General features: G+C 38.0%; 3 protein-coding genes across 4 annotated transcripts; all 3 read right to left on the bottom strand.

Moving 5' to 3' along the window:
• Nucleotides 1–451: 451 nt before the first annotated feature.
• LOC126599631 (elongation factor Tu, chloroplastic-like) lies at nucleotides 452–2264 on the bottom strand. The gene has a single exon (XM_050266026.1). It carries the CDS (start codon nucleotides 2059–2061, stop codon nucleotides 598–600), a length of 1464 nt encoding a protein of 487 aa, XP_050121983.1. The 5' UTR covers nucleotides 2062–2264; the 3' UTR covers nucleotides 452–597.
• A 2054-nt stretch (nucleotides 2265–4318) lies between these two features.
• Nucleotides 4319–8309, bottom strand: LOC126600481 (probable serine/threonine-protein kinase WNK3). 2 transcript variants are annotated; one of them, XM_050267046.1, is made up of 8 exons: nucleotides 7884–8307; nucleotides 7636–7673; nucleotides 7231–7458; nucleotides 6915–7138; nucleotides 6650–6807; nucleotides 6034–6214; nucleotides 5824–5958; nucleotides 4319–5710 (listed from the first exon to the last, which is right to left on the bottom strand). In XM_050267046.1, exons 1-8 carry the CDS (start codon nucleotides 7968–7970, stop codon nucleotides 4869–4871), a joined length of 1893 nt encoding a protein of 630 aa, XP_050123003.1. In that variant the 5' UTR covers nucleotides 7971–8307; the 3' UTR covers nucleotides 4319–4868. The 2 variants fall into 2 exon arrangements, with proteins under 2 accessions (XP_050123003.1, XP_050123002.1); XM_050267045.1 differs by having other exon boundaries at nucleotides 5824–6214; nucleotides 7884–8309.
• A 1087-nt stretch (nucleotides 8310–9396) lies between these two features.
• On the bottom strand, nucleotides 9397–12648 carry LOC126600646 (50S ribosomal protein L19, chloroplastic-like). The gene is made up of 6 exons (XM_050267246.1): nucleotides 12417–12648; nucleotides 12064–12318; nucleotides 11165–11404; nucleotides 10987–11073; nucleotides 10737–10870; nucleotides 9397–10124 (listed from the first exon to the last, which is right to left on the bottom strand). The coding sequence occupies exons 1-6, from the start codon at nucleotides 12636–12638 to the stop codon at nucleotides 10016–10018; spliced, it is 1047 nt and encodes a 348-aa protein (XP_050123203.1). The 5' UTR covers nucleotides 12639–12648; the 3' UTR covers nucleotides 9397–10015.
• Between the last annotated feature and the right edge of the window lie 3857 nt (nucleotides 12649–16505).

The following is a 16505-nucleotide window of genomic DNA, read 5'->3' as shown; positions in this document are numbered from 1 at the left end:
CCGCCTAATGTTTAGGCAATCTCGCGGCCATTCTGTTCGAAGCTCACACACCGGCGGCATGGCAAATCGGTAAGAAATTTTTATCTCGACTGGTTAGGACTCAAGTATTTTGTAATTAACTCGAGTCATAATTTGATTAAGCTGTTTTAGAGTAAAAAACAGAAACATTTTGAGTCGATGGAGTTTCAAATTGAACATGGACTTGGGAGTGCAAAGCTTTAGCGAAGTTAAGAATCCGACGTGAAATCTCACTCGTTTTGCCATAGAACCGGGAGTATATCCGCCTCTCTCGATCTCGCATAACTATGTTAAGAATCCGGCGTGAAACCTCACTCTTCTGCCATACAACCATGGCAGAACCGGGAATACATCCGCATCTCTCGATCTCACATGAGCAAGCTAGGAATCAAACTAGCAAATGAATCATCAAAAAAAGCAGAGCAAATTGGGATGATGAAACCTACAAAATATATAACATTTCGTTGTGGAAATTGCTTGGAAATGTCAGAAGCTAGATAAAATTGAAGCTAAGAGAGTTGAAGTTTGACACCAAATTGCAAAAATAAGTTCAGACCACCACATAATTTCTATTTTCTATCACTCGATAATGGATTGAATAACGCCAGCTCCAACAGTCTTCCCTCCTTCTCTGATAGCAAACCTCATCCCCTGCTCACACGCCACCGGAACAATCAGCTCGACAACAATCTTAACGCGATCGCCAGGCATCACCATCTTCGACTCCTCATCCTTGTCGTTCATAATCGAAGTCACCTTCCCGGTGACATCAGTGGTCCTCATGTAAAACTGAGGCCTGTAACCCGAAAAGAACGGCGAATGCCTCCCCCCCTCTTCCTTCTTCAACACATACACAATGGCCTCGAATTTGGTATGCGGGGTAATAGTCCCGGGTTTGGCCAAAACCATCCCTCTCTGGATGTCAATCTTCTGAATACCCCTAAGCAACAACCCCACATTGTCACCAGCCATGGCATCATCAAGAATTTTCTGAAACATTTCGACACCGGTGACAGTTGTGTTCCTGGTGTCCTTCAAGCCAACAATGTCGACGGTGTCTCCGACCTTAACCTTCCCCCTCTCGACACGGCCAGTGGCGACAGTGCCACGGCCAGTGATCGAAAACACGTCTTCGATTGCCATCAGAAACGGCAGCTCAGTCTGCCGCTGAGGAATCGGAATGTAATCATCAACAGCGTCCATAAGTTCATAAATCTTATCAACCCATTGATTTTCGCCTCGCGAAATGGTGGGATTCGCCATTAGAGCTTCTAGTGCAAGCAATGCAGATCCAGAAATAATAGGCACATCATCACCAGGAAATTCATAGGAAGAAAGCAGCTCTCTCACCTCCAATTCGACGAGCTGCAGGAGCTCCTCGTCGTCCACCTGATCCTGCTTGTTCAAGAACACCACCATGTTGGGCACACCCACCTGCTTCGCCAGCAAGATGTGTTCTTTGGTCTGCGGCATTGGGCCGTCGGCGCCGGAGACGACGAGAATGGCACCGTCCATCTGGGCGGCGCCGGTAATCATGTTCTTGACGTAATCGGCGTGGCCGGGGCAGTCGACGTGGGCGTAGTGGCGGTTCTCGGTCTCGTACTCGACGGTGGCGGTGTTGATGGTGATTCCACGGGCGCGCTCTTCCGGGGCGGCGTCGATTTCGTCGTACTTCTTGGAGACGCTGTTGCCGATGGAGGCCAAGGCCATGGTGAGTGCGGCGGTGAGGGTGGTTTTGCCGTGGTCGACGTGGCCGATTGTGCCGATGTTGACATGGGGCTTTTTGCGCTCGAACTTGCCTCTGGCGGCTTTGACTGTGAAGTTGCGGCGTTGGTGGTGGTGGTGGGGGGTGGCGGTGGAGGGTGTGAGGTGGAGGATGGTGGAGGGGTTTAGGAAGGAGGAGGAGAGGTGAGTTAGCTTGGAAGAAGGTCTAATGGAGAAAGAAGGGGTTGTGGGGGAAGGGGAGGCTGGGGAGGCATATGGGTATGTGAGCTTTGAGGAAGCTGAGGTTGCAGCTGTAGCTGCTAGTGTGGAGATTGCCATGTAAAGACTGAGTCTTTAGAGAGAGAACGTGGGAGGAGAGAGGTAGAGAGAGAGGGAGGGAGGAGGAAGAAGATAGGGGCTCGGATTTGGGGGGTTTTGGGGATAATGTGAAGGAGGAGGAGGGAGAGCGAGAGGGATAGTGTTATCTTGTTTTGGGAAGACAATGGAGGACCTCATACGGGGGTCTATCCATTTCTCTGCCTGAGTTTTGGGGGGAGTTAGTCTTACTGGTGGGGGTTTGGGGTTTTTGTGCAACTGGGGTTATATCCTCACACGTGTGAAAATAAAACCCGCTCTAATTGCATTTCAAGGGTTTCTCTTTCAATTCCGGTTCAATTTATTCCATTCCATTGCAACGAAATTCGGAACTTCAATATCCATTCAGGCCATCTCCAACCGATGGCTGGCCAGATGGCTCGTTTTAGCCCTCTGGCCCTCCAAGATTCTCCAAGATATTAATATTTTAATGAACAGTACATGGCCATATTTGCATCCGTCTCCAACCGAGGGCCAGAGGGCCAGAGGGCTCGTTTTAGCCCTGTCAAAAAAAACCGTCTCCAACCGAGGGCCAAAGGGCCAAACATAATTTATTATTTAAAAACTACAACTTAATTTTATTTAAAAATCATGTTGGTTAGTGTTGTATAATTTTTATGTCGGTTAATGTTATTTAATGTTGTTTCATATTGTTTAATGTTGTTTCATGTTACTTAATTTAATTTAATGTTGTATAATGGCTTAGGAAGTTATAGGAAAAAAATAGAATTTAAAAAAAATATGAAACAAATTTTGTGAAATAGAAGTTATAGGAAAAAATGGAATTTAAAAAAAAATATGAAACAAATTTTGTAAAATAGAAGTTATATGAAAAAAATATGAACCAAATTTTGTAAAATATAAGTTATAGGAAAAAAATAGAATTAAAAAAAAAATTGAAACAAATTTTGTAAAATAGAAGTTATAGGAAGTTATAGAAAAAAAAAGAAAAAAAAAAGGTTTAAATTCATAAAAAAAAAGGTTTAAATTCATAAAAAAAAAAAAAGGATTTACAACGGCTAGTGGCGCTAGCCGTTGGAAGTTTGAATTCAAAATGTTATTTCTGTATATTATTTCTGTCGGTTATAACCGACAGAAATAAGAAACATTAAAAAAAAAAAATAGCCAGCCCGGGGCTGGCTAGCTGGCCGAAAGCAGCCAGCCCTCCAACCCTCCAGCCCTCTCCGATCCCTTGGGGCCCTCCCAGATTCCCGAGCCCTCTGGCCTAGCCCTCGGTTGGAGACGGTTTTAGGGCTATTTTCGGCCCTCTGGCCCTCTGGACCCTTCGGTTGGAGATGGCCTCATATTCGAAATACACCGAATTTTCGGTAGTGAGGTCTGAATTTCACATACGGTTAAGCTTCTGGAGCCGCTTTTTATTTTTTAGTCATTAAATTGAATAAATCAAATAAAAATTAACGAAATGTATAAAGTACAAAAACGGTGTGTGCTGATTTTTTTTTTTATTCAAAACTTACACTTTTTAAGTTATTTGAAAATAATTTGATTTGGCAACACACCAACCATCATATTATGTTTTTGTGTGAAAATAACACCTCCGCCTATTTTCACAAATCATTTATCTCCCCCTACATACTTCTGCTTATTTATGATCATTTAAATAAAAAAAATAAACAAAATGTGTAGAATAATAAAAATAACGGGTAAAAATCATTTTTCCTTTTTTTTTTCTTTAGAACTTCATCTGATTTTCAAAATAGGATGAGGATTCTCTCAAGATCTTCTAAGGATCCTAGAAATCCTCACATCATGGCTGTTCGTTGTACATCGTGCGGTCAATTTTTATTAGGTACCATTTATGTTTAATTTTAGATAATAAAATTCAAAATGATTTCTGGTTCTACGATATATGATAAACGGCTAGAATGTAAAAATCTCTAAGATCTCTACCCTTTGAATCCAGATTGGATACAAATCCTTCAAAATAATGCCAATTGGGGCTCTCAAAATTTTTGTGGCTACAAAGTACATGAAATGGACTCATAGATGGTGACTTGTGTCCATGTGGGATGGCAACCCTAAAAGACAGACTCCCTTTGTGCCACGTAATTGTTTCAAATACCTTAACTTTCCGAAGCAAATCATATGGCATTGTGGATTGTGGAGTCACAATCTACCATGGCAAACGTGCCACGACCACCAGCCTCATATTTTGATTGGTGAAGGGTTTTGGAATCCAGAAAAAAACTAGGGCCACTAATAAGTTTCAATTTTCATGTTGTAATTATTATGCAACTCAACAAACAACACAAGGGCAAAGCATCCCACAACAATAACTTGACAAACAAGTAACCCAAAAACCAAGATAATTTTCAAATTTGCTCAACTCACTGATTTGAGGTATAACTGAAGAAAAAAAAGGGTAAAGAATTTATCTGTACAGGTATATACTCCACGTGATGGTGACCCCGTATTCAAATCGACTTATCAGGCTGATGTGTTACCTCGCGGGAGTTCAAGTGCCGGAATCTGTAGGGCTTCAGGGGTCGCTCTAAAGGCTGATCTGGATGACAAGCTTGATTGTCCTCCAGGCTATGGCTTGCTGGATCTATTTTACTAATCTCTCAATGTCTATCCAGCAGCATCAGATACCACTACTAGCTCATGCTCCCCTACTTCACCGAAGTATAGAATATCTCTGCGATTTCTATTTCTGTCACTGGAAAATTGAATAAACAATCTATATATCCCAGCATTGGAAGTGGAGACGTGAAACAGATACGCGGAGCTGAATCTGCAAATTGCTTGGTTTAGCAGTCTGCCTCAAGCTGAATTTTGTAGTCTGGAAATCTCATCTTACATATATCTAAAACCTTTCGACGGAAAACTGGGGGCAGTTCTTTCAATGGTTCTGATATTGCTAATTCATGTTTCTTCTTGAGCTCGTCTAACTCCTTTTTCTGTTCTACCAATAGATTCTCGAGTTTCTCGGCAATGATCTTTACTTCTGAGTCAAATGGAAGAACTCCATTAATAAGATGTGGATCAGTAGCTGCATTATGACTATCACCACTCAGTGGATCAGAGGCTCCAGCACCATTTGGATCATTTTCCTCTCTAGGGCCACCAGGAGATCTCTCATCTTCCTCAACACCACCATTTGGTGAATCTGAGGCACCAGCACCATTTGCATCATCTTCCTCCCTAGGGCTGCTACCAGCAGAGTTCTCATTTTCTTCAGTACCTCCTGCAGTGACTGAAGCCGCTGGAGAATTCAAATTAGAAAAGAAATGCTTAGCTGGAGAATTTCCACCACCTTCCTTGGGTGAGTCACACCAGTACTTGCGGCCTGAAGGCAATCTTTCTAACGCAAGACTATTAGAAAGAAGGGCCTCGTGTATTAAGGGAGAAGCATCCTCCTTAGACTCAGAAGCATGGCTATAAGGAGTTGAGGTCTCACCATCAATATGGTCTCCAGAATCTTCTCCGTGTGGCCAATCTGGAATGTGGGAATGGATTTCGGAGTCAATTATTTCAGCAAGTGTTGAAACGTCTTGATCTGTCAGGTCTAACTCTTGAACCATTTCACTAGCAACAGCAATTGCAGTGTCTTCCCCAATGTCAAATGGAAAGTGAATATTTCGAAAATGACCTGGGCCCAGGTGGAAATTTTCTCAGTTTTAAGAGCGGGAGCTGGCATAAAAACATACTTCTTTGACAGAAAAGTAAATAAAATAGAAAAGTGGAAAAGAAAGAAAAGGTTACCTGTAGAATCTGCTATTCGTAATTTCAGAAATATCGTGTCATCTTTCCTCTGACCTTGCACACTGAAGTCTCTGCTTGTCTCATGAGAAGGGTCCGTATCCTTTGTTTCAATATCAGTCTGATCAGAACTGCCTTCTGCATCTAGCATGTCACAATGTGAGGAGAATAACACAAAAATCCTTTGAGCACTAGATAAACAACTCACTTTACCTGAATAATGAGTGGGTCGTAGAGAGCGAGATATACTTTCACGATTATCATCTGACTGGAGAAAAGGATCCATCAGAAGTTCTTTCGCAGGCAAGCGTTCTGAAACTTTCACAATGCATTTTTCTATGAATGCTTTAACTCCAGGATCTGTCACTTTTGCCAACGATGCTGGCTTTACTCCCTACCACAACAGAAAAAGATCCGATAAAAGGACCATGTCAGAACTGATATAAGAAGTTAAGAACCATGCTAGAGCTGATGCAAGGACCATGTTAGAATGTAAAATAATCATTCGCCACAGGAGATTTTTGTGCCATTATGCCTAGAATTCAAGCATTAACCTTTGTATTGGTGGGAAAGGATCCAAAGTTGCTCTAGTGAAACAAGCTAAACAACTGAATCATGCATCACAATCCACTTTGATGAACCATTAACAACAATTAAAAGAAATGCAATGTATCTGGAAAAATGAAATTATCTAAAAAACTTGAGAGTCTGACAGATCCAGTGACCGTTCAAGTTCACACTTTTAAATGATGTAACATTCAAGGACAAGAAATTCTTCTCAACTATGAGTCTATGACAGTGAAAACACAAAAGGTCATGAAGCCCTTACTGATGTCACTTTCTTGAATATTTGAGCAGCATTGGAACATTCAACATATGGATACTCAAAGGTCACCAACTCTAACAAGCACATGCCAAAGGCATAAATGTCTACAAGCTCGTTGTATTCCTCTTCGTAAAGCTCTGGCGCCATAAACTCCGGGGTACCTAAGGTGATAAAACACTTACATTGCCAGCTCTGATACAGAAAGATTCTGCACTAATATTATTGCGGAAGGAAAATATAGATAACTGATTATATTTTTAGTCCTCACCAATAACACTGTGAGCTGAACGAGCCTGGCGAAGAATAGCAGCGAGTCCTAAGTCACCAATTTTGACCTCACCTTGGTTCCCATTGACAAAAATGTTGTCACACTTCAAATCTCGATGGATGACTGGGGGATCATGATTATGAAGATACCAAAGGCCTTCTAAGATCTGCCTAGACCATTTCTTCAACGCCCTCAAATCAACATGCTTATGCTTTCTCCGGTACCTACACAATAATGGACACTGAAAAACTGAATAAAATCATAAAGGAACCACAGACATCAAATGTTAGACAACAATGGATCACTAAAAACTCACTGTCGTAAAGTTCCCGAAGTGAAAATCTCTGTAATAATGTTGATGTTCTCATGCTTGGCATCGACCCACGAATTGTAAAACTTAATTATGTTCTTGTGCTTTAAAGTCTTAAGCAAATGAACTTCCGAATAAAGCCGCACTAAATCTTCAGAGTTGCGCAATAGATCCGCCACCTTAACCTGATTCCAAGCTACTTCTAAACCTTCCAATTCATCAAATGCTCGATATCTAAGTTCCATACCAATCAAGGCCACACAAAAATAGATCCACAACACAATTCGGCCTCAATATGATATCAAAGTAAAATGGTTCAAATTCACACAGCATTTGAATCCAACTAAAAAACCCAAAAATTAAAATTCGAAAAATAATTTGTAAATTAAAAAAATGAGAGCAAAAGGATACACTTTCTTGAAAGCCCCTTTTCCTAGAACCTCTTTATACTGCAAAATCACCAAAAACAAAAGAGAATTCAACACAAATCAGTCAAAATCACAACTTTATTGATAAAAGATTAAGACTTTAAAGCATTGAGTAATTAATTTCCAAACATTTCAAGAGTAAACCAGCTAAATCAAATCAACAAACAATAAAAAAAACCAGGAAAAAATGGAAATTAAAGAAAAAAAAGAGAGCGAAAATAGGCTACTGACCCGACCGTATCGACCAGTGGGATCAACCTCAACGAACTCGGTATCAGCATCGTCGGTGTCTTGCTCCGACGACAAATCATGCGGCATTCTCGACAACTCGTTCGTATTTTCCAATCAAATCGAGCCCGAAACGTCAATTCCGCCCGCTGTTAGCGCCGAAATCAAATCCCAATACGCACCGTATTAGGGAACCGGAACTCGGAGGTGCTGGAGTATGAAGGTGGAGAAGAAGACGACGGAGCGTGCGTTTGCGGAGGTGTGAGAAAGTGAAGGGAGGAGAGAGAGAGATTGAAACGTGAAAGCGAAGCCGTTGGATTTGGCAGGGAGACACAGAGCAAATCAGAAGATGAACTAACTGAGATTTTTATTTGATTTTCGGAAAGGTGGGGTTTGCCGGTTTGAGGGATGGCATGGGGGAGTAATCTGCTACGCGCGTTTTCTTCAGCTAACTTTCGCACCTTAAATTGCTAGGTGCCGGATCTTCGGATCTTTCCCACGTTCATTCTTTACGTGGAGTGTGGAGCCATCCAACGGTTATAATCTTTTACAAGTACGCTCTCCTGATTAAATTTTAATTTGAGGTTACTATATTTTATATAATTGTATTTAGAAATTGATAATTACATAGGGTCTAATATCTTAGTGGATAGAGTGTTCTTTTTTCACTCATACGTCTTAAGTTTGAAAATCTTCCCTCTCCAAAAAATTATTCCAATGGTTTTGAACTCTCTCTTAATAATAATAATAATAATAATAATAATAATAATCTGACACTTTAATACTCTAAGAGGCATTTCAGCCTCTTGCTGGCCACCATCGTATAATTCCCCAGCGCCAGGAATCAAACTCAAGACGTGTCATGTAAAATACGTGTTTGAAGTTCATCATCAACTATTAAGTCATCCCGTAGTTGTTTAATTAATTAGTTTGATCACTTTGGTACTACTCTTTATAAGACTAACCAATCAATTGAAAGTGCTTTGAAAAAGTCATGTTAGGAAAAGAAAGAGCCCATTTATAGGGTAAAGTGAAGATATTTAAATTACAATTTGATGCGTGTGTAAATTGTAACAAGGAATGTTGATCAAATCTAATCTCAACAAACACCAATAAAAGGACCTACCATAGTACCATTCCAAATAGGTTAGTGGGTTGTTGAATTTGTAATACAAAATAATTAACAGGTAATGTGACTTTAATTAGTCGTAATCTCATTAATCATCAACAGACACCCAAAAAAGGACCTACCATTCCTATTAGGTTAGTAGGTTTTCGAAATTTTAATACAAAATAATTAACAGGTAATGTGACGTTAATTAGTCGTAATCTCATTAATCATCATCGTCATGCTAATTTTTAAAATAATTCTTCTGAAAAATCTTTTCACCAGTAACCTCTTTCTTTCTGTTTCATAAATGTAGCAGAGATGACTAACTGGCACACAAATGCTGATGGTGACCTCATAGCTGAAATTCACATACAAATACAATTCAAGCATTCAGAACTCAAAAGGTTGATGATCAAAATATCGATGTCAGCAGCGAGATATTCTCAATATGATCGTTACACCACCACGTTGTGTTACAAATTCAATGGTACAATATTACAGCACGTGAATTGGTAACATTACGAGGCAATGTGACAACAATCACACTTAAAAAGTTCTCAGTAGTAACATAAGAGGTGACCAATGGGTCAGAAACTACAGATGAAGATAACCAAGGTGAAATAATACTACATTTCTCCCACTTTTATCTTCTTTGGCCAGACTTCTGGCATGCAAACCCAAATTTTAGCCAAATAAGGAATATACTGAAGAAAATAGTCCTACTTGTGTAACAAACAATCACATTTATGCCAACAACTTCATAACATTCATCAACCTGAGTACACACTGTTCTATCATCGAAAGTAAGCAATTCTGGTAACTTCCCCGGCTTTCAATTGAACTCGCACATTTCTACCAGGCATCACAGATTCTCAAAGACTTGATGAAGATTCACAGACTACTCATGCGTTCAAAGGAGAAAAAGAATGAGGAAAAGAAATCACCAAAACTTTTGCTGGATTTCTGACCTAAGTCATACATGGGACACAATCTTTGTCAGGCAGCATCCTTTTGATCCCACTAGCTACGATTGCTTCTTGAATGCATTGATTTTGTCCCTGACATAGTACAGCTTGGCCCTCCGCACTTTCTTCTTGTCCAGCACCTTAATTTCCTTTATGTTAGGCGAATACCTGCCAAACATTATCCACTTCGTCGGTCATTTTGTAGAGACTGACAGCATATTATCTACTTATGTGAAACGAATGATAAAATCCCACACACATGAGAACTCCAGATGAAATTATCAGATATCAATAGAAATAAACTTTTGTTTGAAGCGCTAGCCCCAACCCCAAGTTAATCGTCTGTTTCACCTCAAATAGTAATTTGTGGAAAAAAAAACTGAAAACCTAAACTTGTGTTGAAGTTAATCAGTTCACGGTCATGAACCCAGAGCTTTAATAAGCAATGTTTACTGAGCATGATTAGTTTCCTTGTTTTCAGAGTACAGAATTTTGACTAACAAAATTCAGTACCTTCTTACAGGCTCCACTTTAATAAACATGTTACCACAAAATCTACAAATAACTATTTTTCAATGAAAATCATATCGATAATGCTGTGCAAGCATCTAATACTCGTATAATCAGAGTTGAGATAACTCAGTATGACAACATTTCAATACACCCGCTTCCAGGACATCCAGCTAAGAAATCACATGTTCACTATCCAACTTAAAGCAGGGAGTCAAAGACAACTAGAGCCATCAACAGTAAAGGAAAATAAACATCAGAATTGCTTACAATGGGAAAAGAGATTCAACCCCGACTCCAGCCACTTGCCTCCTGATTCTAATTGTAGTGTTTAGACCAGCATTACGTCTAGCAATCACAACACCTTTCACGACTGAAACACGTCGCTTGTTGTCGGGTACTTCCTGTTCACATACAGAAAAGCATTGAAAAAAAAAAGGACTCAATCTCATGAGGAACTCCCTCCACAGCATAAGGAACATTCTAACACCATTTGTTTTCCAAAAAGAACACATCATACCACTCTGAGTTGCACCATATAACCAGGCCTAACATCTGGTATTTCTCTCTGCGCCTTCACTTCCTCTAAAGCTTCCTTGTCTAGAATCTGTGATATATAGATCAACTAATATAAATATAACAACAGGAATAGAAAAAGTGTTATGTATTGTCACGAATACAAATAGATACACACATGCCTGCATTATGTGGTGGGCGGTTTTATCAAGCCTCTTGAATTTGATGCAAGGAGCTACATCAGAGACAGACATTCCTGAATCTTGAGTAGCTGACTGAACAAAATTTCCCCCCGTTGCAATGCACCTGCTCGGGAAAGGAGTTGAAACTGCCGCACATCGAAAAGAGCTTAGTCGAGCACTCTTGAATAAGTTGGAATTACAGGAAGAAGCTGGGGCCACAGTTTGAGAGCTCGTTGTTGTCTGGTAGAATAACACTACAAGCATCAGAAAAACACTATATTTGGAAAGAAAGACAAAATATTGCTCTCCAAATGAATTATACACCACAAAACAAAAAATGTGTTAATGACATGTCATCTAGTGTTGATGGCCCGTCTTCCGGTTTCCTATTTGTACAGTAATTCTGTCGTAATCCAAATCTCTTAAGAACATATTTTAGTTACTTCTCTATCACATTTCTGGTTTGCAAGTGATTATGTTAACCCTTGTAACTATGTATACATCTCGTAAGTATCAATAGAATCGCCCAATTCCCCATTTATACAAAATGTCATGACTTACGACCACGCTGAACACTGCCGGAGTGGCATTCCACAAGACGAAATGTAAAATGCAAGCTGGCCTCTAGATTATTTTCTAGGCTTCAATTGCATCAAAAACCTCAAATTTAACAAAGAAATCGTCTTTCGTAAATGTACCAACATTTAAACTAAACCCTAAAAAAATTGAACTTTTTAATTCCAAAAACCTAAAATTCACAATTACATACATATGCAGAGTGAAATTCAAAACTACAAACACGTTCAAAATGTATTCTTCAAATTAAATAGTTTTGATTAAATAGCTCACAAAACATGCTAAAATACTATTAGAGAGGGCATAGCGAGTCGAAAACATACGAACGGGGCCGAAGATCGATACGAAAACTTGGAAACTGACTGAAACAAGGAACTCTTCGAAGACCCAAAACCCGATAAATCCCCCAATTTCTTGGCAGAGGCCAAACGATCCGACGCCAACGAACTAAACCCAGAACCGCCACTCAATTGGTAAGCTCCAATCGATCTGAAATGAGCAATTTTTGAGCTGTCGACCCTTTGCCTTCGGACCAATCGGATGCTCGCACTTAAAGATTGCATTTTTACGGTGTGGGTCTGCAATCAAGTTTCCTGTTTGGTTACTGAGAAAATGGATGCAATTTTCTATTGGGTTTTCTACGGAACCAAACGGGGAGGGATGATCGGTGGCTTACCCAGCTCCAGGTCTTGCTCGGTGACAACAATCCCAGTGACAGTACCCAAAACCCGCGGCCGTTTGGGAATTGGGGTTTATGTGCGGGTAGATAGACGAAAATGACCTCAGTGGCTTCATGGGCATTTGGGGCTCCGATTTGGGACCAAGGAAACGGGCCTATATCAACAACCTGACTGGCCCAGTAATGGACTTTGGGCCTATTAAACGTTAATTGTAACATCTCATCTTATGAGGCAAGTGTGGCAAAAGTGAAGAACGAGAATGATGTCTGGTTGTTCAGGTACGAGATGTTCTCCTTGTTTGTTGTTTCTTTTCTTTCGTTTTTGTGGTTTGAAATGAAGCTGTCAACTGAACAGAAAAGAAAAAACATGGTTGTATAGGTATGAATCGTATGATATACTCAGCTTCAGCGTGAAACTCATCCGCTTTTTCATTTCTTGTGCACTCAAGATATGTCAGGAATGACAACTAAGTTATGATAATTCTAATTATTTTTTAAATAAAGCCAACCAGCTTTACTAATTTTACGAATATATAGCTCATTCTCATTTTTGGTGGTTGATGTTTGCTAATATATTCTCAATTACGCGAGAAAGGTTGGGTTCATTCTTTGCCAGTAATATTTTATATTTCAACTTTGTTCTTCTCCTTGTAATTTCCTTTTCCTTGTTTACGAAAGGCCAAATTGGATTAATGGTCTGTGATGATAGGGTATTTGAAAGATAACCCACGTGACACTCGTGGTGAAAACTGTTAGCAAATTTAACCGTAAGTGAAATTTCTATCAAATCTCAGTTAAATGCAGAGATAAAAATGACCCACCGCTCTCTTTCTGGTACCCTTCCTCTCTCTGTCCCAAGTGCACTCATGTGAGTCATGGTTGCCACAAGTAGGGCATACCTCTTCCTTCTTTCTTCCTCAGAGATGTAAGTGCTTCTCCTTCTCTTTTCCCATTCCTCTACCTGTCATCTTCAACCATCTGCATTTCCATCATAACAAACACAATGCCTACATTGGGTTACTAACAAGACACAATAGGCTGGTTTGGTATTGCTGTGTTTTGAAAAAAAACTATTTCTGTTGTACTGTGAGAATAAGCTCATTTTTACTGCTTCACATTTTCAGTTTTTTTCACCAAAAACTGTGAAAATAAGTTGTTTTTAAGTGTTTACTAAACATCTTTTTAAACTCAATTTTTTTTTATACCCACTTTTTATAAAAATACATCAGTACAAACCAGTACAATATCTAACATAATAATGCCTCCGCTTTAAAACCCGGTCGCCCAAGAACAAAAACAGACAAACAAATGTGATAATATACAAAGAAAATCAGAAAAAAGAAGCCAAGGAGAAAGAAACATGAATCTGTGATTGTGTATTTGGTGAAGGAGATACAGATTAAAGAGAGAACAGAGAATGAGAGAGAACGTGAACAAAAGAAGGCATGGGGTTCGACAAAAGTACATATTTATTGTCGCATTTAATGGACGTAAATCATACTTTTGATTTTGACTTGTTAATAGTTTGTACGAGAGTTTAAATCCAAAATTTACCACAGAAACTATATTTTAAATAGGAACGTTTTGAATTAGACGCCTCGTTTTTAAATGTCATAGACTAAACATCTATTCCTTTTGCAAATTTGATTAAACATTTTCCTTACAATTTTGGTACTTTAATTTTATTTCATTAGAAGTCTATTCACGTTAGCATTCCCTTTTTTCCTCCTATTTTTATGCATATCTTATTATGATGATTTAAGATTTTTTTATATTTTTTATTAAAATATTTATTTTGGTAAATTAAATAGAATGTAACAAAACTCGTAGTTAGGTACGTTTGATTATATCGGTACGTTTGATTATAATGGTACATTTAGTTACTTGGTACATTTGAATTTTTGATCCATTTGGCTTCTTGGTACATTTAAATTTTTGGTACATTTAGTTTTCGGTACATTTGAATTTTTGGTATGTTTGTTCTCAAAACATAAATTTTATTACTTTTTGTCCTAATAATGAGGAATTACTGTAATTAATTTTTTTTATAGAAATAGTCGTTAACAATGTAAAAGTTTAAATTACTTTAATTAATTTTATTTTTCTAGAAAGAGTCATTAATCAACATATAATAACCTTTTTGTTAATTCAAAATTATATGATTTATCATTATTACTTAGCATTATCTACAATAATAAGGATTTATCTCTAATCAACTTAAAGTTGTTCCAGAAACTTATCTACGAAAAAACAAGACTATCTAGAGCATTGTGTATAAATCAAACATATTTTTAAACATTCCAAAAAGATGAATATTCATTTTAAGATAGTTTATAATTGGGTACATTTTAATTCGGGGTTGTTATGTTTTTGTTTGATGTTGGTACATTTTCATTTAATATTGGTATGTTTCCATTTGGCGTGGATGTACATTTAGATTTGAAAAGTTTAAATTTTTAGACTTAAATATAGTTGAAATTATTTAAAATATATAGCAGATATTTAAATGTAAATTAATTTCAATTAATCTGAAGTAGTTCAAGTCTGAGTATCTTAATCAAATGTTTCAAAAGCTTAATCAAAAACTCAAAAAACATAAATGTTTAGTCTACAAAAATCTAAAATGAGGCTTCTAATTCTAATTTTCTCTTTTAAATATCTTATCATTACGAAAATTATTAATTCAATTTATCCTTACAAAAAAGAAAAAATAATTTACCAATGTATAATATCTTTTTTCTTTTTTACTTTGAACTTTCCCTCGATGAAAGGAGTAAATGGTGGTTGTTGTAAACCAACTCTAATAATTATTTTGTGGAAAACGCCACACGATGATACCTTTCACCTTTTTTTTTTCTTTGCAAGACAGTTGGGTTCCATTTGATGAAGCTTTACCATGGAGGATCAAAATAAAGAATTTCATTTCCTTATTCTTCTTACGTGAACATAGCTATAACTAGAGTATCAATGTGGCGATACTTGAAGGAATTCAGTATTGTCACGTGAAAAAAGTTAAAATATATAACAATGTTTTGATTGATTTAAAATATCGTCACAGTCGTATAAGTGAGAATCTTTAATGGCTTTTTAGCCAAAATAGTTTCTAAGATTGACATAACTTTTGCTTTGGTCATTGACAATGAAAATCGATTGAAGTGTTCATTGAGTTTGTTTACCGTAAATCATTTTGGTTCTTCCGTGAAAAATTAAATTTGTCAATATCATCGTTAAACCAACTTTTTAAGGTATTTTTGTCAAACCAACTTCTCCACTTAACGAAGATATTGATAGATTTTTTTTAAGAAATAACCAAATTGAGTTACGCTAAACAAACTCATGGATCACTTCTTTCAGTTTTCAATGTTGGGGAGCAAAGTGAAGAGTTATCCAATCTTAAGAATCATTTTGGCTAAAAAAAATCTTCCCTAATTTTCTAAGCATAGTGCTATCTAGTATATACATCCATTTTTACCTCTCACACATCCTTCTCAATTTTCAGTCATCAGATCGAATAAACGGAAGATGATCAATAGTAAAACATTAACAAAAATGTGTGAAAGGTACAAACGGGGGTGTGAATGACAATATATCCCTTTCTAAGGGTGAGTTCCATGTGAGTGTGCAAAAGACACACAATGTGAATAAGAACCACACCACACATTGCCCCCACAAAACTTATGTGTTTGTTTATTCCATTTTATCTAAAATTATAAGAAAGAGAACATTATCCAAGCATTAGTGGGTAGCTTTAGGGCTGCAATGCAAGGAGGGAGCTAGCTGGACCAGATCTGCAGCAGCTACCCCTCCCCAAGTCTCAGATTCCTCTCCTACATTACACATCTTTGAATACAAAGTTGAAAAAAGTTGCACCTCCCATATGCAAACTTTATGAACACATATTCAAATAATTAAAAACTCCACAGACCCACATCGGAAACGAAAGCAAACCAAATACCCAACTCTTTCACCTTTAGCTTTGTATAGTCGTTTTTCATAAGCTGTTATTGTTTCATTTATGTCATCACACGTACAATACGTTAACTAGTAGCACTTCGGATCGTTATGATTCTCCTGCTCTACAGATCA

Source organism: Malus sylvestris, chromosome 14 (genome assembly GCF_916048215.2).
Source record: "Malus sylvestris chromosome 14, drMalSylv7.2, whole genome shotgun sequence".
Taxonomy (NCBI): Eukaryota; Viridiplantae; Streptophyta; class Magnoliopsida; order Rosales; family Rosaceae; genus Malus; species Malus sylvestris.
Note: the sequence above shows the minus strand (reverse complement) of the source record. Positions and strands in the feature narration are given on the sequence as shown.